General features: G+C 45.3%; 1 protein-coding gene across 3 annotated transcripts in view; it reads left to right on the top strand.

Annotated features, from left to right (window-relative positions):
• The window catches only part of ACAD8 (acyl-CoA dehydrogenase family member 8), a 600,270-nt gene that overhangs the window by 434,822 nt on the left and 145,555 nt on the right, over positions 1–19,893 (top strand). For all 3 annotated transcript variants that reach the window (XM_078870130.1, XM_078870132.1, XM_078870133.1), the window contains one exon: positions 17,999–18,134. In XM_078870130.1, the coding sequence (XP_078726256.1) occupies positions 17,999–18,134 (136 nt within the window). The remainder of the gene's footprint in view (positions 1–17,998; positions 18,135–19,893) is intronic.

The following is a 19,893-nucleotide window of genomic DNA, read 5'->3' as shown; positions in this document are numbered from 1 at the left end:
AATCAGTACCTAGGGAGACAAACGCAGCCGGGCATGGTGCTGGCCACCCACCCCCTCTCATGTGCCGTGCCGGCCTTCACTGGTGCTCGCTAACAGCACTTGCCTCAACAGTCTGTCAAGGCTATACGGGGGATCTTTGTCTTTGCTGTGACCTGCAGTGTGCTGGTGAAATACAGCCGTGGCGAGTTCTCCATCGAATCCTTGACATCGGTGGAGGAATCAACGAGTGACTTACATGGGAGCAGTAACCATGGTAGTAGCGATAGAAGAGTGACATTTAAGTGGCTACCTGCTGGTGAGTGGATGATTGGAGTGAATCAATGAGTATTGGATCATCAATTGCCCGTGACTGCTTCAGTCTGAATTCTGTCTGGTGCAGTGAGGTAGGAATTCAGAATCAGAATCAGAATATTTATACTGGAGGAATCCGATGAGCTATAAAGCTCGTTTTCACAGATGTCCAGTCGGGGCGGGTCAGAACGTTACACATGGGCAGTAATTCTACACAGCCCTCCGTGCTTGTTTGTTTATAAGTCCAGTGTCCAGCTCGTCCGTCCCCCATGGACAGGAATTCCACACAACTCCCCCTCTGCCCCACCCCCCCTCTCTCTCTATTTAAGGCCTCGACACAGAGACGTTGTATTTCTGTGTGCCTATGTTTGTGTCTCTCTCTGCTTGTGTGTCTGTCTGTGTGTCTCCGTGTCCGACTGCTACAGCAGACCTACATCTTTGCTTTATTGACCTGGTCAAGGCCGATAATACCATCAAGTAGGCCTGGACTCTGGGTTGTTCTTCGTGCTTTCAGAGTCCCTGACCCTCTGCTCACGATCATTAAGGACCTTCATGATGGTGAGCGGGCCCGGGTAAAACTACGTGGCCAGGAGTCAGAGCTATTCCCTGTACACCTTGGGTGCGACAGGGATGTCCTCTGCCTCCCACATTATTTAACATCTATTTTGACCACGTAGTTCGTGAAGCCTTCAATAGCTGTACCGGGGGAATTTCCATTTGGTACAGATATAATGGGAGGCTGATCGATGACCGGGTGCGGTCAAGGGATGGCTCCCTATTGGTCAACCACGTTATGTATGCCGATGATCTGGTCATTGCTGCTCACTCAGATGAGTTGGAGGCACTGCTGCTGAACCTGGAGCTTACCATCAGCCCCACCAAAACTAAGCACCTGCCTGGGTATGTTTTACCATCGAACACTCCACCCCCACAACTCCCAATCAGTGATTGGGCAATTGTGGAGAGAGTAGAGAGTTTCCCATACCTGGGCAGTGTGCTCATGACCGGCTCCGGTTTGGCAGCAGAGGTCTCACTCCAAATCAGTCGAGTGGCAATATATTTTCATCGGTTGCGTAACACTGTGTGGAAGCTGCCTGGTCTGTCGCTCCGCACGGAGCTTCAGGTCTTCTCGGCTACAGTCATTCCCTCCCGTTTCTACGCTTGCGAAACGTGGACCCCCCTAATGGAGCATCTTCGCCGGTTAGAAACATGTAGGCTGGCCTGCCTACGATCCATCCTGGGTTTAACCCGGCTGGATTGTATGAGGAGCTCACAAATCCTTGAAAGATCTGGGAAAAGTCCCATTGATGAGCTCCTCCAGCAGGCAAGGCTGCGTTGGCTGGGTCATGTAGCCCGCAGGCCCAGCCACCGCATGCCTAAACAACTTTTGTTCGGCTGGATCGAGGGGGCTAAACGGGCGCAGCACGGGCTAGATAAGAGATGGAGTGATGTGGTACAGGAGGACGTGGAGCTGAGTGGGCTTGCCGATGACTGGTACCAGCGGTGTCAAGATCAGCCTCAGTTGAGGCGGCTGGTGAAGGACGCTACTGGGCAGTTGGAGGCAGTCGCCCTCCAACAACAACGGAGGGCGGAGGAGTGACGCTCACAACAACGAGCGGAGCACCGGGTGGATAAAGCACAGCAAGTTGGCACAGTAGGGGGCACAGGTGGTGCATCAGCCAGTCATCTCTGTCATCTGTCAGTCGACCCGTGGCACCTGGGTCTGCCCCATGACCTCCTGCCAGCGGGCGTTCGACACTTCACGTGGCCTCAAGGTGCACATGGCCTGGCACAAGCGTCGTGGTGACGTCACTGCCACTTAGTGGCGAATGGCGGTTGTTGTTGTAGTTGTGTCTCCGTGTCGATGTTTTGTCTCTCTCTCAAATTTAGCAATCTTTGGAAGAATGTAATCAACCAGGTGGGGTGTTGACTGTGTTGTTGGCCGACTCTGTGTTGTATTGCATTATATTTCGAAGTTTACTATGTTAGTTTTCTCATTCATTTGTACCTGATGATGGTTGCTTGTGTTGCAATCGAAACGTCGTATTCTATTATTATTTAATTAAATTTTTTTCTACACGACTTTACCGAAAGAACCAAAGAGTAATTCCTGCAGCCACGAAAGGTTCGAATCTAGTTTGAACGTGACAAAAATTGGGTGCTCCATGCCAGAAATGACAACAGGATTCCATCTTGATTTGAAGCTTTCGTGACTGCAGGAATCCATACTCTTTGGTTCTTTCGGTAAAGTCACTTAGATATAAAATTAATAGATCACGACGTTTCGATTGCAACACAAGCAACCGTCATCAGATGAGACAAACACAGCAGGAGAACTGCTGACGCAGGAGAAAAAGCTGCTGCAACACAGGATTCCAGCCGAAGCCGAACTCGTTCTTTTGTATAGCAGTGAACAATGTTCGAAATGTACAAACATGACCAAACATGGAGAAAGTTCCATCCACACTGAGTCTTATTGAGCCAGTTACTAAGCAGAGCACACTCGCGTTCGGGAAGCCACATGCGCGGGGAATACAATACCTCTCGATTAAGCGTCTTGTTGCCCAATAATGACTTCCAAGTTACAATTGATTACCACCCACAATCCATTTAGAGACACGGCATTCAATACACGGCGAGTTGGTTATAAATGTGTTGATTTCGAGGATTTCGTTCTCATTTTACATAACGGTAATGATTCATATTCAGCTACATTTGTTGTAATTTACTTAACGTTTCTGGATGTTTATGCCAACTAAAGGGAAAAATAATTGGACAATTCCAGATGGCACTGAGGTTGTTTTTCTCGGCTCGTATTGGGAAGACTGCGAGTTAAAATCCTCGCTGGGGATTAAAACAGTCCATTATCCATTTGGCATTGATAAATGAGGACTCTTCTATGTTGGGGGGGGTACCTGATTACCACCATAAAAACGTGGAATTTCCACCACTGGTCATTGGTGACGTGACACTTTGACTTAACTTGGCAATCTTTGCAATTGCCAGTCATAATTTCACGATAATAAAAACAAATCCAAAATTTCATTTCACATGTGAAAGGAACCTGGATTGCCGAGAGTACAACACTCATACTAAGCAGACATATGAACCAGCTTGCTGTGCTGCCTTCGATAAGCACCGCTGTGTTGACTTGTGAGGTAGATGTCTCATGTACACTGCGGTTCCATCCATGTCTGATACATAACCCCGCACTCCACATCGCATTCCAGTTGGGTTTATAGGCACATAAGCTCTGTGTGTCTCTGTGTTGTCTCTCTCTGCTTGTGTGTCTGTCTTTGTGTCTCCGTGTCTCTGTGTTTTGTCTCTCTCTAGTTCCACCTGATAACGACTGCTTGTGTTGCAATCGAAACGTCATATTCTATTATTTAATTTATTTTCTTTCTACATTATTTTACCGAAAGAACCAAGGAGTATATGCACATACTGTTTGAAAAGTATGTCACATGCTCTTAAAATCATGTTACCAAAGCCAGCGCTGTATGATACTAAGTTCATATTTGGCCTTCTATTCCTTGCTGGCCAGGCATCTTGGAAGAGGTAGGCGTAACCACACTTTACCCAACCACACACAGCCTGCTGATTAACTGTGGTGTACTCATTTAACTGCACGGTGGATAGAGGTGGGGGGGGGATTTAATAACTAGCGCGTTGTTTCGACTGCCGCAACTCTGGGCTTGCAAATGTAGTGTGCTAACCGTTGTTACACCAAGGCATAATCTCTCACTGCACGATAATGCTGCTCGCAATATAGTGAAGTGGCTGCCGGAACAAGATTGCTCCTGTCCTTGGCCCAGTAACAGCCTCACAACTCGGCTTTACAGCCACCTGAGTGGTCATCTCCATTACGTTTATGTCTCTTTAGGAATGTGCATTGGTGCCTGCTGAATATTGGCCACCAGCAATGATGAGCACCTACACATGCCTGTTTGAAGAGGAGGAACACTTTGCCTTTGACTATTAAAAGCAAAAAAAAATGCAAATGGATTAATTATTCACGGAAAATGGCAGACCAAAGCGCACGATTTAGACTTTGCCTTCCTGTTGTACCTTCAATGCGATTGAGATATAAATTTGGCGCACGTTTTCCAGAGATAAAAAAACTATGACTTTCAGTGGGGAAGCATACGTTCAGATTCGCTCCACTGCTTTTGAAAGCTTTTGAAACGCGACCCAGTGTTAAAGTTCCCCGCGTGCATTTTAATGGGTATCCCATGAGCACCGGGACTTAGAATATACAAAGCAAATCACAGGCATACATTGCTGAGAATAATATTTTTAATTGTACTGTGGTTCAAAGTATAAGGATTTATTTTAAACACGATGTAAATGTTATTTATTTTTGCATGTCATTTAACAAAAAAATCAAGTTTCAGGTTTTTTTAATGTCACACAAAAGTTAAAATGATGTGTAGGTAAAAAAAAGCCTAATCTCCCCGTAATGTATCTTCAAGCAATGAAATGTGTCCATGGTGCTGGTGATTGTGTTTGAATGTGCAACAATTTATATGTAGCATAATGGAAATTAAGCAATCCTGACGCCTTATATCCTCTGCTGAGAATGTGGCACATAAAGCAGGCTGTCCTGAAGTCATTTGGGGATAGCTTTTGCTGTTTCTCAATCATTGTTGTACACTAACAAAGCGAGGGCTGATCAAAACGTCTTTGGCCTGACGTAGTAGGCGATGGCTGACCTTGGTGAAACTGTGCTTTCTGTATAGTTCAATTCAAGTGCAATGCTCTTGGCCCATTGATATTCCAAGGCTTTTAATCCCCGCGAGGGAGAACTCTTTGCCTAGCTCCTAATACCACTTCTTCACACCATACATCACTTCATTGTCGCTAGGAAATCGCTTTCTCTGCAAGTAATTCTTTAAGTTGTGATACGTGGAAGGCAGCGGGATTCCAAAATCAGGTGAGTTTGGATTTGTAAAGAATTTTGCTGTAATTTTCACATTTCTATAGTTTTAAGTTATCATATCTTCCTCACGCTCATGCAAACAAAATTCATAACTCAAACAAAAAACATAACTCTGATAATGTATGCACTGTCCTTCAAGCATTATGACTGCAGGTATTGTGGTCTATGCAAACATGACTCCTCGTAAAAAAAGGTGTCAGTTTTGTTGCCAGATAAAAGGGTAACAAAAACAATTATCATCTTTTTTACTGGCAAATGAGGTACCAATGGTGTAAATACGTTTTAGCAGTGTTGGATGAAGTCGTCCCACGGCTTGGCTCGGATAGCTAAAGTCGCAGCTTCTTCAGTTAACTTGCAAGATTATTTCAAGTGCCTATATAAGTTGCATTGTTAATCTCTTACTGTGGAATGTATTAATTTGTCAATGATTACACATCATTTTAACTGAACATGCTCCATTCATAACTTGTTTTACTTTACTTTGCATTGAAGAGCAATTGCAATAGTTCCTAAATGACAAAAAATACCGTTGCTTCCATTAATACTACTTACTCATTCACTTCCAAATTTAATATTTCCACAAATTAGTTTAAATTCGGTTTACTTTGTGGAGAGTCAACGATGTTTGTTGTTGTCGCGTCCTGACCGCCGTGCCCCTCCTGGACATCTGTCAAAAAGAGCTTCATAGCTCATCGGATTCTTCATCCAGTATAAATACATTCTGATTCTCTGCTTCACATATAGTGGGGCTCCTGCTATGGAAATGTGGAATTGCCACTGTTTGCCCTTGGCCACTGAACATCTTTCCAGTGCTCATTTGAGGAGAGAGGTACCCTAACAAAGCGGTTTATGCGACAAGCAAACCTCGTCACCGAAAGAGAGAAAGCATATTATGTTATCCAAGCTCCCTGCTGGCAAGGGATTGATGGTAAATCCCATTGTCGTCTTTAACAAACTTCTCATCATCGCAGCACTTTTTCCAGCATCACATTCAATGAACTGCTCTTATCCACCCTGTAGGGAGCAATCTTTTGCCGCATGCAGTGACGAGTTGTTGCTTCATCGTATTTCCGCCGCTGTTTTTTTGTGTGCACCCTCCGAGATGGGTATCACTGAATCAAGTGCAAAAAACAATTTGGGATGGCATTTTAGCAGACACTAATTGGGCTGAGACCAACAAATGTGCTGTTGCATGACAACTTTTTTGTGCTTGACTCAAGGGGGCACCCAGGACTTTTGCAAGTGCTGCCTCTGTGAAATTGGGCACTAGCACTCCGAAACCACTCACACGCTTGTCTCAAAAAATGAAAGTCAAGCGATAATTTAAAATGTTCTGTCTGCTGGGACTACGCAGCTTACGGTGTTCCTCTCCACTGGCAGTTCCGTTCCACTTTTGTAAATTCCACATTCTCAATGTGGGGAGGTGGAGGGGGAAGTGGGACTACTTATTTGTAGATCAGAGGCATGGTGGAATAAATCAACCCCAATTGGGGATTTGAACTCATCAGCTTTCAGATTACAAGATTGCCTTAATTAAACAGATGCTACTGGGCAAGAGAATGTGGAGAAAGCTCTGGACAGAAAGCTCCGGACAGATTTATGTTTTCTTTGAGTGAAAAAAACGCTCTTAAAAAATGGACAGGCAAACTTGCCGATTGACAACAGATGTCAATGTCACAATAACTTAATAACGTAAGTTTTTTTTTTAATTGAAAGTGATGTGTTAAAGAATAGAAAATAGGGCCTGGGGGATATACATTTATTAACCAATAATTGTATTCTTAAAAACAACATGAAAAACGATGCTGCTTTTAAGTTATTATGTTGGATTAGCCCACTGATGAATCAATGCAAATTAAACCTTTTGTTTTAGCACTACAAGAAGTGTTAAGGCCAACGTGACAGCCTTGAGTGACCTGTAGAAGCTTCAGACCTTGCAATTCAGATGCCCTTGGTCTCCAAATGGGGTCTCAAATCGCACGTCGAGGATGAAACGAGTTTTTCTCTTTTTGGCACTGTGACAAAAAAATAAAAGCATCTGTGAGTACAAAGGCATTTGTCAAATCTACACTCACGCTGCCAGAAACGAAATAATTGAAGGAATAAACATCCGTAAGAGCGAGCGTTTGCGCTCAATCATCAGGCCAGATGGAACCGTGGTTCGACCGCTAAATGCACAATAATAAAAGTTGAGCTCAAATTCTGGCTGATGGTTGGCTCAGTCAGTTATGCTACCGATATTGGCCAAAATGAGTCTCGCTGTTTTGGGAAAGGAAAACTCGCATTTAGTGGACAGACTGTCCGATATCATAGCAATGTGGGCACGTCTCAGAACTATGAGCAGGGATGAGCATGGAGAGATGTTGCAACCTGCTCTTCGGGAGCTGGGTTATATTTCAATGTTCTGTTTGTCACGGGTTCCTATTGACGACACGCACACATTTCCAGCTTATTCATAGGCTGTCAAGACTAATGGCAGTGGCGTTTGAGGTGTGTGTTGGAGGAGCCAGGCAACGGTTATAATGTGTGGGTCCCACCTTCTCTGCCGTGCCACTGCTTGTCACCAGAGGCTGCCACCTGCAAGTATGATGCTTGTTTCAAGCAAACGAGGTGAAGGCAACCAACTGATTCAGTCGGGGACCTCCCTGTTTGTTTATGGGAGCAGAGGTTTGTTTTTAGTGAAATTAAGTTGTTGTGCGTGGTGCCAAATTAACATGATGCATTGTGCTACTCTGTGTGTGAGTCTTTAAAATGTATGAATGCAGTGTAGTACTTAGTCTGCAATGATGTGAAAATTGCAATTTGGGGCTGATACGATTCTTGATATTCAAGAATGGTTGTCTTAAATTATCAGACCCATGCAAGGTGAAATGTGATCATTTTAGGCAATGCCATTTTATGAAGGGGTGTTTTTGAGTGGATGGCATTATAGGTAATTCCCATCAAAGTAGATATCACCAGTGGTTAAAATCAGTAGGATTTAAAAATGTAGGCCTTAATAATATAGGATTATTATAAATAGACATACCTTTTACTTCAGTGGTATGTATGTATGTTGAACTTCTTTTGCACCTGCACGTAGCCAACCCAGCCTAGCATCAGTCAAGAAAAATATCAAGTGAGAAATTAAGCTCAAGTATGTGATATATATTCATATAGTAGGTAGTGTAAGATAAATAATGTGCTTCAGCATGAATGTCAAATATTGTTTATTTAAACGAATAGCAATATACAAATGATCACGCCCAAATAAATATGATACTGATTGTGACGAGACATTAGCTTACTCTTACATGCTGGCCAGAAGTCTTGGAAGAGGTGAGGGTACCACACTTCAACCCACCACACATGACCTGCCGATAACTTCACTATGGTGACCCCATTTATACTCCTGGGTAGACAGGCAGTGGGAAATCTAAGACACTTGTCCCATCGTTTCAGCAATGCGTCCGAACTGAACCGGTGACCTCTGGATTGCAAGTCCAGTGCGCTCACTATTATATAAGTTGCAGCATCTCCGTTACAGCTGGCCCGTGGTGGCTGTCCTCACCTGTAATCCAGCGCTGTGGAGGCGAGGGTTAATGGATCGCACAGTGTTGTGAAACTCCTCTCCCTGGCTTGCGATGAGAATGCGGTAGAGCAAAGTGCCGACTAAAATCACCCATCGGCATCTGTGTGGGATAGAGTGTTTAACAACATTCATTTAGAGTATTTGGCTGATATACATTTCCACGTGGTAAACCACTTCGTTGAGCTATCATTTTGTGGCCAGGTCGTTCATATAGCTCAGTGGGCGTTACCTGGTAAAATATGAATCATGTTAGTTTGTGTTGGGTTTTTCTCCGGTTTCCTCCCACACGTAAAAAAACACACTCATTATTAATTGGCTAAAAACTTTTTAAATGTAGGCATCTCCACGTTTGTGGTCTTTACGGCGTTGTGCGATGCAGTTTGCACAAACGCAAAACATACCCGTAATCCTCCTCGCGATGAGGACCCTCCAGAAAAAGTCTTAAGACTCGCTGAGGCTTTCTTGGTTAAATATTCCGATATATTATCTTTCTCGTTTGTCCAATTGAATGATGAACATTGTATCACTTACCAAAGAGCAGTGCTCGTTGTAAAATTGCAGCAGGCACGGTGAGCTTGGAGTCACCAATTAAAATTGAAACCACCCAAAAAAGTATATTTTTATGTTCTTGAATAATGAATAATAAATGAAACAAAAAATGAATCTCATTTTCACGCAACTTTCTTTTCCGTTAAATATTTAACTATAGTTATAAATGACCCTAATTTACACCACTGGCTTCGTGTATACACTCTTAATGAACCGTTGAGAAATAAGCTGAAGATAGTTAATAATTAGTCGAAAATATAATTGTTACATTTAGTTTACAATGACAATAACTTCATATTTACCATGCTAATTCATGTCATATGGTTCAATTAAAGCATCTAGTTTACGTTTCACAGAGTGCCAAGATTAATTGCACAATTGAGATGCCTTCCACTTTTTAACGAGCCTCGTAAATTAAAAATCACTTCACCTTTATGAATGGCACTACCCCGGTAATCAGGGGCTACGCAAACAAAATTGCCCTCCCGCTTTATTTTAGTCAGGTTAATGTTGGGGAGTCAGCACTTCAGAGTTATTCTTCACAGTCTAAAATGCGTTCTTTGCCCACGGCATACAATTTCTTAATCGGCGATGAAATACCCCGGACGTTTGTGTGCAGCTTTACCGTTTGAACTCTTTGAAGCTTTGACGTTTGTTTTTCAAATGTATGTGCCCAAACTAATCAGATGTCACAAGCTAAGCAGTTTGAGCCTGGATAGTGCTTGGATTGACAACTACCATGCATAAGGTCTTCTAGGCTGCTGTGGGACTGCATTATCAGCGGGGGGCAGTTTAAGCAACACAAATTGTTGTACTGTACTCTGCACTTACGTCTGTGCTTCCCACCTTCACCATCTCATACCGACCAGCATGCAATATCGTCAAATCACTCCCAAGACCCTGCACGGCATAGGGAGGCTCTCATCCAGCAGTGGGTTGACAAGGGGAGCTGCACAATTACCCGTGGGATCTAGCAGACAGAAACAGGCGGTGATCGTGTGTAATAGGCATCGCTGGCGATGGACATGATGACCACTTGACTCCTGAAACATGTGGTCACTATTTCCTACCACGAGCACGGAAAACAAACTTTTAACGCCCCCATTTCCATCACTTAAATTAACTTCCGTGTCCCATTATTGTTGGTGGCAATGGCACTTGTATTGATTCATCATAGCTTGTGCACTTGGCAATACACAATGCCTTACACTGCACGTATAAAAAATATATATAAATCCTTGCAAGCGCCGGATAAATTGCGAGTCTGTGGCACCGCAAGGTGCCAATCAAAGTCCCTAAAAGAGCGCTCTCCAGTTGCCGGCGCAGGATAGAAAATGCCAAGCCCGATTAGACGCAGGGGAAGGGAGAAAAATCCGAGAGGCTGGTGGTCTCCCTGTCTTGCCGGGCTGACATTGAGTAATGGAGGCTGCACACTGTGCCATTTATCTCGGGAGGTGTCTCGACTGCTTGTCACGGGGACAGACCAAGGACACTAGGGAAATGTGTGGGAGGCTGGGAGGGGTGGTGAGGGCAGGGTGAGAGAGGGGGGCAAGCAGACAACGAGGCAGGAGGGCAGGCAACGGGAAGGTTTGGGCGCATTAGCATTTCCCAGTGAGCAAACTCTGCCTTCGTGCAAGCTCTGTGAACAAGGGGTATGAGAATGTGTCATTGCGGAATATGTAAACAAGTGGAATGGCACTCTAGTGTTTGCTGACGTCCGCCGTGGTTAGCGCACTCGATTATATATTTCGGAGGTAGCGAAGTGAAAATCCTGAATCGGGGTCAACTTTCCGTTGGTCATCGTTCCTCTGGGGTCAATAAAATGAATGCCACTTTACGGGAAGTTCAGAAGAGCCGGGCAATCCCTGCGGGATGCACATCTGGTGCCTGTGATTGCACCACTGTATTATACCGGAAATAATCGTTACCCAGCAATGGGCGATTCTACCCCATTCTATTTATGGTTTTACCATTGCAGTAAGGGATGGCGGTGATGAAGATGATGTTGACATTTATGCTAATTCATCGTTTGCTCTGGGTGACAACGGATAACAAAAGTTATAATGATGTTGGTAAATTTCTATTTAAAGCTTTCGTGACTGCAGGGATTCATCTTCTTGGTTCTTTCGGTAAAGTCACGTATATTGGAAATAATAAAATAATAAAATAATGAACACCACCAAGCTTGGCAGCGGTGGTGTTCATTCAGACGCTGTCTTTCCGACAGACCTGTTTTCACCTGAGGACGGCTTCTTGCGTTGTGGCCGAAACATCGTGAGAATTGTATTTTATTATGTTTTATAATTTTTATTATTTTATTATTTCCCTTCTACGTGACTTTACCAAAAGAACCAAGAAGATTTTGGTAATGTGGATCAGAGTGTTGGTGCTGCCAAGTGCAGATGTAATGATCACTTGTAAAGGACTGTGGTGATAAAGCCACCGCTGCAAGTGGGTGATTGGCAAGAGGGGATTGCTGTGGGTGGGGTACGTGAGAAGGATGGAGGAGGTCAAGTTACCGAGACAGGCACAGGAGTGGCACTCAAAAGATTGGCGATCACACGCAAGTCCTCGGGCCAGATGCTTGAGATACCATGAGACTACGAGAGTAGGCCTTGGAAGTTAGGTGTTCACTAGCCAACAATTGAGGTATTGAGCATGAGGTAGAGGATGATGTGGTGCAGTAGCTTCAGTGGTGGTGGTCGTGAACAACCCTTGATCTTCATCTTCATGCAGCTTAAAAACATTCATCGTGGAAAGTCATTATCGTAAGTAGGCCGCCACCTTGAGAAATGAGTTGGCAAGGTGCTGGATACAGGAAGGGCTGAAATAACTGTTAGTTTCTCTGGGAGTGCTGAGGCTGTTGACAGGACAGTGTTTACAGATGCGTGTATTGACCTCAGCTGACAAATCAACGGCCCCAATTGATTTAATTTGATGGAGTTTTCTTTTTTACTGTGGTAGTTTACATTATGCAGGGCCCCACAGAATATTTTTCCTTGCCATTTTCACAAATGATGTCACCAAATAACATGCTGACACACTTCACCGATACAAAAGATGCATCTGTAGCAATGCTGGTATTCCAAATTTTGAGTGTGAAGCCTGTTTCTACCCCCATCTATCCTGCAGGTGATACAATCACCCATACATCTCCATGGTCCTTTTAGCTAAATCGCACTGAGAAAAACCACAGGTGAAGGTGCAGCCTCGCAATTGCACGCTTAGTCCACTGCTGAAAGAATGACCTGAATTAGAGAGGAGATGGGGCTTACCCACACTTTACCCCACCACACACGACCTGCCGATCGACAAAACCGTGGTGTGCCCCTTTATACTGCTGGATGGACAGAGGCAGGTGGATTTAATCAAATGTTGGCCTTTATTTTTTTTTATCTGAAGAAGCTTTGCCTTGACTTTACTAAAATTCCACACTGAATCCCGCAACCCTTTTTAGAGGCAGCTGCTTTGTGGAAGTAAAATTGTGCCTATGCAATTAACAGATATGCGGTTGTTGGCAAATGTTCGCATCTGTGGCTCGAGCCACGATATCAGCCATCGGCGCACAATGGTATGCTCTTGCAAAATACGTCACTGGAGTTTCTAGACACCCTGGACATATCCACCACATATCAGAAGGCAAATTGGGCAATTCCCCGCAGAAATTCACAAAAGGCTGCAGAAATAAAACTGTCAACCTCACGAAAGTATTTTACTTGCACGATCGATAACGGGCCAATTTAATTTCCGTTGTTTACTTCCATAAGCCAGCGACTCGATCTCAGCGATGGCGAATTATTTTCAGTGTTCCCTTCGCCGTGTTCCCACTCATGCAGATGACAGAGGACGTATAGTGTGTGCATCTGCAGAGTGCAGTGAGTCAGGGATGTATACAAAATTCGGATGTTGGCGCGATGAGTGATAAGCGGCGAGACGAGGTTATTGTGTGCGCTCGGAGATAGTTTGGCAAGTGACGCGGAGATGGGTCGCGCGCTCGCAGCACAGCCGTGTGGTGCCAGGGTCTCAAATGCAAGTTTAGCGGCACATAAGTCAGAGTGTCTCTAGAATGCCGCCTAACAGATGGCATTTTGGGGATAGCAGCAAAAGTAAAGGTGCAGCCCTGAAATTGCTTGCTCACGCTCCTGGTGGTGGAAGGGCCTCCACTTGAGGAAGCTCTAGAGAGGCCCCTTGATGGTACCGTGGTCGAACTCTCCCACACTGGCCAGATAATTTGTAAGAGGGAGGGAGTACCCACACTGGAATCCACCACGCGCTACCTGCCCATCGACTCACTTTAATGCACCCATGTATATTCCTCAGTGGATGGGGCGATTTGAGAACGATGCCCGAATGTTTTCAACTGCCGCGTCGGTAGATGGAACCGGGGACCTGTGGATTGCAAGCCCACGGTGCTGCTCACCGTTAGACCACGGTTGCGACATCCTTCAACTCGATGTCGAAGGATGATGCAACCGTGGTCAAACGTCAGTGTGTCTGCAAAAGGTGTTTTGAACATCTTAATACCACGTGTTTTTATTGCCAGAAAGGGTAAAACCTATTCTTATTTCTTCATCATTTTTTGATACTGGATAAAAGGTCTCGTAGCTGTAACTGCTCGACCCGAGCTATACGTCTTCTGATACTTGCATTGTCTTTGTACTGTTCGCCTTTTGGTGTTCTCTGGCCTAACAACACTGGCGAGACGCGGCCATAAAGAAGGCTGTCTCTGGTGTAGGCCAATCAGAGCATGTTTGTTTGCGTGTTTTACCACAAGTATGTGTGGTAAATGCAGACCTGATGCCTTGCAAAAGGTATCTTTATTTTAGTGTTTGAAAATCTTAATGCCTGTTTTATTGCCGGAAACCTATTCTTATTCTTTTAAATAATTTTTGACAGTGGCAAAAAGGTTCCATAGATGTGCGTCTTCGGTCAATTAAGCAAGGACGTGGCCATGTGCCAGTGGTGGGATATTCACATTCCCAACACGCGGGGAAGTCTCTTTCCATAGTACAACCACTTTTGGCTCGCCATCAAACAAAGACGGTCACTGCATCGCGCGCTGCGCTTCTGCGGCCGTCTGGAATGCTCTTCCTTCTGATATTAGGAAGCCACTGGAGGTATACAGTACACTTTTTAAAGCGAAATCGAAAACTAATTTCTTGAGAACTGCATTTTGTTCTAGATTTGAAGTTGTCGTGACTGCAATGATTCATCCTCTTTGGGTTTTTCGGTAAAGTCACATAGGTAAAAAATAAAAAAAGATTAAATCACGACGTTTCGGAGGCAACACAAGCTTCCGTCTTTAGGTGGAACCGTCACAGCAAAATTACTGTATCAAGTGAAGAGATTCACGAGAATATATACTGCATTTTCTGTTTAGTTTGTTGTCCTTCCCCCACACCTCGAATTAGCTCGGTTGGCTATGTACGGTGTGAAATAAGTTCAACATACATATAATATCGATCAAAGTGGTACTGAACAAATGCTGTTAGCAAGCACCTATTAAGGTTGACATGGGTAATGCGATGGTCGTGTAACCAGAACTTCACATGCAAGGTTGCCTTTGCCTTTCTAGCGCAGATGTTGAGCACATTGTAATGCTTACTCACTTGTGGCTGAATTCACCTTGAGAATACCACGTCCATATTTAAATGCCAATAGTCTCTGGAGTTGTGTACTGTATCATGACCAGGAATTACATTTGACATTCTGCAATTTGAGCGCAGTGTGCACTGCATAGTACCACCTCTCCGTACAGCATATGGCAGCACACACAAAGACAAAGATCCCCCATATAGGTTTAACAAACTGTTGGGGCAAGTGCTGTTAGCGTGCACCTATGAAGGATGTAACGGCACATGAGGGGGTGGGTGGCCAGCACCACGCCGGCCGCCTCTGTCCCCTTAGTGGCGATGTTTACACACCGCACCAGGTAGTGATTTGAGGCTGTGTCGACCTAAGGGAGGCCCAGGACCGGTTCAATTAGTAGCCTCTGGTGTTGTGTATTTTGTCCAGGAAGTATATTTGACATTCTGCAAATTGAGTGCACTGTGCACTGCATGGCAGCACCTATCCGTACAGCATACGGTAGCACACACCACGTCCTCCCCACACACGCATACACAAGGGCAGAATGTTGGGGCAAGTGCCGTTAGCGAGCAACTATGAAGGCCGACACGGACATGAGCGGGTGGGTGGCCAGGACCATGCCCGCCTGCCTTTGTCTCCCAAATGGCGATGTTTACACAACATAGCAGGTGCTCATTTGAGGCTGAGTGGACTTAGGAGAGGCCCAGGACTAATTCAGATAATCGTCACTGGTGTTGACTGCGAGCGGGAATCGAACTCAGGTTTCCAGGTTCGTAGCGCGTCGCACTAATCGCGATGTTACCACTCCCCAAGCACTGTGCACACACACACACGTGCACATCACGTGCCCATGCACACATTTTATTTTATTTCAGGACATGATCGAGGGCGTATTTTTACATCACATGCCCAGTCTCAGATTGTAATTATTCCTAACCCATCCCCTGGCATGCATGGTAGTCTAAAGGCGCTCACAGGATCGCTGCAGTTCACGTATCGCAATTCACGAGTGATGGTCCCCTATGGAGTACCCGCAACAGCCTCACCAGTGTGACTCACGCACGCTGTGTCTCACTCGAGAAGGCAACGCCAACACGAGGACACAAAGACGAAGATCCCCCGTATAGCCTGTAACAAACTATTGAGTTAAGTGCTGCTAGCGAGTAGCACCTATGAAGGCCGGCATGAAATACAAGGCAATTGGTGGCCAACACCACGCACGGCCGCCTCTTTCTCCTCAGTGGCGATGTTTACACGCTGCACCAGGTACTCATATTCTTAGGTTTTTTCGGTAAAGTCACGTAAGTAAAACATTAAAATTAAAATTAATAAAAGTTAAATTAAATAAAAAATTAAATAAAAATCACGACGTTTCGGAGGCAACACAAGCTTCCGTCTTCAGGTGGAACCGTCACAGCACGCTTGCTGTATCAAGTAAATGACTTACTTTTATTAATTTTAACTTTTTTACCTACGTGACTTTACCGAAAAAACCTAAGAATATGAATCCTTGCAGTCACTAAAGCTTCAAATCTAGAACCAGGTACTCATTTGAGGCTGAGTCGACCTAGGGGAGGCCCAGGACCGGTTTAAATAATCATCACTGGTGTTGGCCGTGAATGGGAGTCGAATTTAGGTCGCCGGATTCGGAGCGCGGCACGCTAACCGCTACACTACCACATGAGGACACACATACACACACGAGCATCTTCTCTTCTGTATGCATGCATGTATATTGAACTTACTTCACACCAGACGTAGCCAACCGTGCTATTAGGAGGTGCGGAGGACGGGCAACAAACCAAACACAAAAATAAGTTCCAAAGAAATTAGTTTTCAAACTTAAACGAAACAGTGAACATCGGTAAGAGCATTCCTCTTCCCTCCCCTCGCCCCCTCCACTTCTTCCCGTCCCTCCCCTGCGCTTTCGTGACCCGCGTGCGTCCTCTGTTACGGTCACTCTCTCATTTCCTCTTTCATTCACTCTCTTATTCCTCGGCCCTTGGACACCCCTGCCATCTAAATCACTCGATTTCTTTGTTACTGCTTTATGAACCACGTACCATCGCCCTTGAGCCAAGGTGCTCTATAAATACAAAATAAAGATGTTGGAATCTCAATTCGTAATTGGCGAATGCGTTTTCGTTTTTTTTAATGCTTGTGAAGGTCTTCTCCAAAAATGCCGGCAGTTTTAACTCGGTGTGCTGTGAACGGCAAAGTAACCTGCTGCTGTGTGTGCCAATATCCTGTCATTAGCTTTGGATTTTTATGCACCCCTGGTAAAAAAAAAAACATGTAAAATAAGGTTTTTGTCAGCACAACTTATCACTTGACAACTGTAGTTAATGACAGCGTTAGCAAATAACAGGTCACTGTACTGGTTGTACCACTGGCATTCATTAATTGGTAGGATACCGCCAACTTCCAATGCACGGCTATACCCCTGCGTATAAATGTTAACTAAAACAACATCATTCACTCATCGCGATAAGTAAGCTAAAGTAACCTCAATTGCGTCATAGAGATCTGTTACCTAAAGTAACCTCGTTTGCCCTCATAAAGATGTGTCAGAATTAGCAAACAACTGTTCACTGTGGATTTATAATTATCGAACCAAAAAAACACTGAGAACCCATTCGCTGGCAGTTGTACTCCTGCAACTGCCATAGTGCGGCTACAGGCCTGGTTTGCATACTGCGCTTAGCCAGTGAGCACCCCGTGGATATTTGCCTTTCAAAGAATGCATCTGGATGTTGGGATTTGTCCCGTGGAGCTGTTTACACGTTGCGCATTTCAATCAAATTAAGCACCCAAGCGTCACCTTCTTGTCCCCTGTACATTTGTGCGAACAGATTACCGCCATTATATATTTATTTCCTCGCCGCGCCTCGCTGTGCCCCAGGTGTGCGCACCGCACGTCTGATACAAAGGGACGGAAATTGACGGAAAGAGAGAGAGAGAAAAAAGAAGAGAATGGTGGCGCATAATGCCCGGTGATTGATGCAGTCATTGTCGGGGGTGGCACGTTACTTATATTTAATTATGAATTCCTCGCGCAGGTCGGCTGGAACTGCCAGCCTACGCGCGCCGTCATCTTTGAGGACTGCGCGGTGCCGGTGGCGAATCGCATTGGCGAGGAGGGCCAGGGATTCAGCATTGCCATGAAGGGCCTCAACGGCGGCCGCATTAACATCGGTAAGTGTTGCCCCCCCCCCTCCCTCGGCTATGATGAGGCCTTCCCTAACCTCCTTGACCTCTCCCGCCTCTGTCCTCCTAACTGTCACCGGGACCACACCGCCGCTTTTAATAACCCCGCTCCTCTTTATCTTGAACCCACTATCATCTTACGTACAATTTTATAGTTTCTGTCAAAGCGTCTTAGAATAAGCAGCTATATGAGGTAACAATTGGTCGCTGAGCTGACACCGTAGAGGGCCTGGGTTTGAATCCCAGTGTTTGGCACCTGTGATTCAACTCTAAACTATTTGTTATTTTAGCACGTAAGGCCCACTAAGCTATATCACTCTTTTCCAGAAGTGACGTGGCTTTCACAAATGATAGCTCCACGAAGTGGCTTATCACGTGGACATTTATAGCAGCCAAATACTCTGAATGCATGTTCATTCTAAACGTGGAGAGAAAAAACCAGAGGACCCGGAGAAAAATCCACGCGACCACGGGGAGATAGACATGCAAACTCCAAGTATACAGGCATCAGGCTCACAATCGAACCCAAGACCTCCTTTATACCAGGGGAGGTAGTGAACATCTGCACCACTGTCGAGTTGTGTTGTCACCCAGAGCTGCCGTGGTACGATGGTGAGTATGCCAGGCTTGCAGTCCAAAAGTTGACAGTTGCATTCCATGTTGCACAGCGGCAGTTGAAACAATGGTGCAAGTTTCTTTAGTTTCCCCCTCCCGCCGCCTCTGTCCACCCAGCGGTATAGATGGGTGCGCCACAATTAGTTGATCGGCAGATCGCGCGCGGCGGGGTAAAGTGTGGCGCGGCCACCTCTACCATCACGCCTGCTCAACGTGGACCGAATACCCTCTAGAGTTCGCTCAAGTGGAGGCCCTTTCACCAGCAGTGGTGTGAGCAAGCAATTTCAGGGCCGCACCTTTACCTTTTACCTCAAGTGTCGTCAGTTTTATGGTCTTGGTTTGGTCACCAATGACTGCGCAAAGAAACCCATCGCGTAACGTTTGATTCTGCATTTCATTGGGCCAAATCCCAGCTCTGAGAAGTCAAATGTTGGATCGACTGTCACGTGACCGACCTTGTTCATACGCAGAGTGGGTGGGAAGTGCTGCCCTCTGCTTTGTGTGGACCATATCATATCCACTTTGTGATATTCGCCTCCCTAGACCATTCTTTCGAGAGTTCTGAAAGGATGATTCATCTCGTGACATGGTGCCGAGAGCACAGTCGGATTAACTTTGGGGAGTAAAGTTAACAAACAAAAAAGTTAAATGTGCATGGGGCAACGGTCGGTTATTTTGGCGCCCTGAGCCGGTCATGGAAATTGCCCATTCCTATGCTAGGAGTCGATGGTCAAGAATAGTGACACCCAAGGAATCAAATGCTCCAAGAGGATATTACCAAAGAGATGGAGCAATGAAATCAGACCGTGTACAGGTGCTAGGTGGATTGTTATATCGCAGCAACCATAAGAGATGATGAGGGCATGGGGGAGGCCATCATCCAGCAGTGGATTGATCTTGACTGATGATGGTATGGAGCCACTCTCTGTCAGATGACTCTTGACTTCACACAAAGTGGTACTCATACTTGTAGGAACCTCCTGGTTACACCAGCCCACAGGGGATTATTGTGTCCGTCCGTCTGTCGTGCATCCAAAAATGGGAGGGGTGAGGCTGGGTGGAGAGGGGCTGGTCACCTCGTGGTGCCCTTATAAAATTCAATGTTTAACCTACTCACGCCGGCTTGTGCCCG

Source organism: Lampetra fluviatilis, chromosome 29 (assembly GCF_964198595.1).
Source record: "Lampetra fluviatilis chromosome 29, kcLamFluv1.1, whole genome shotgun sequence".
Taxonomy (NCBI): domain Eukaryota; kingdom Metazoa; phylum Chordata; class Hyperoartia; order Petromyzontiformes; family Petromyzontidae; genus Lampetra; species Lampetra fluviatilis.
The sequence above is the reverse complement of the archived record's forward strand: the minus strand, read 5'-3'. Positions and strand labels throughout refer to the sequence as shown.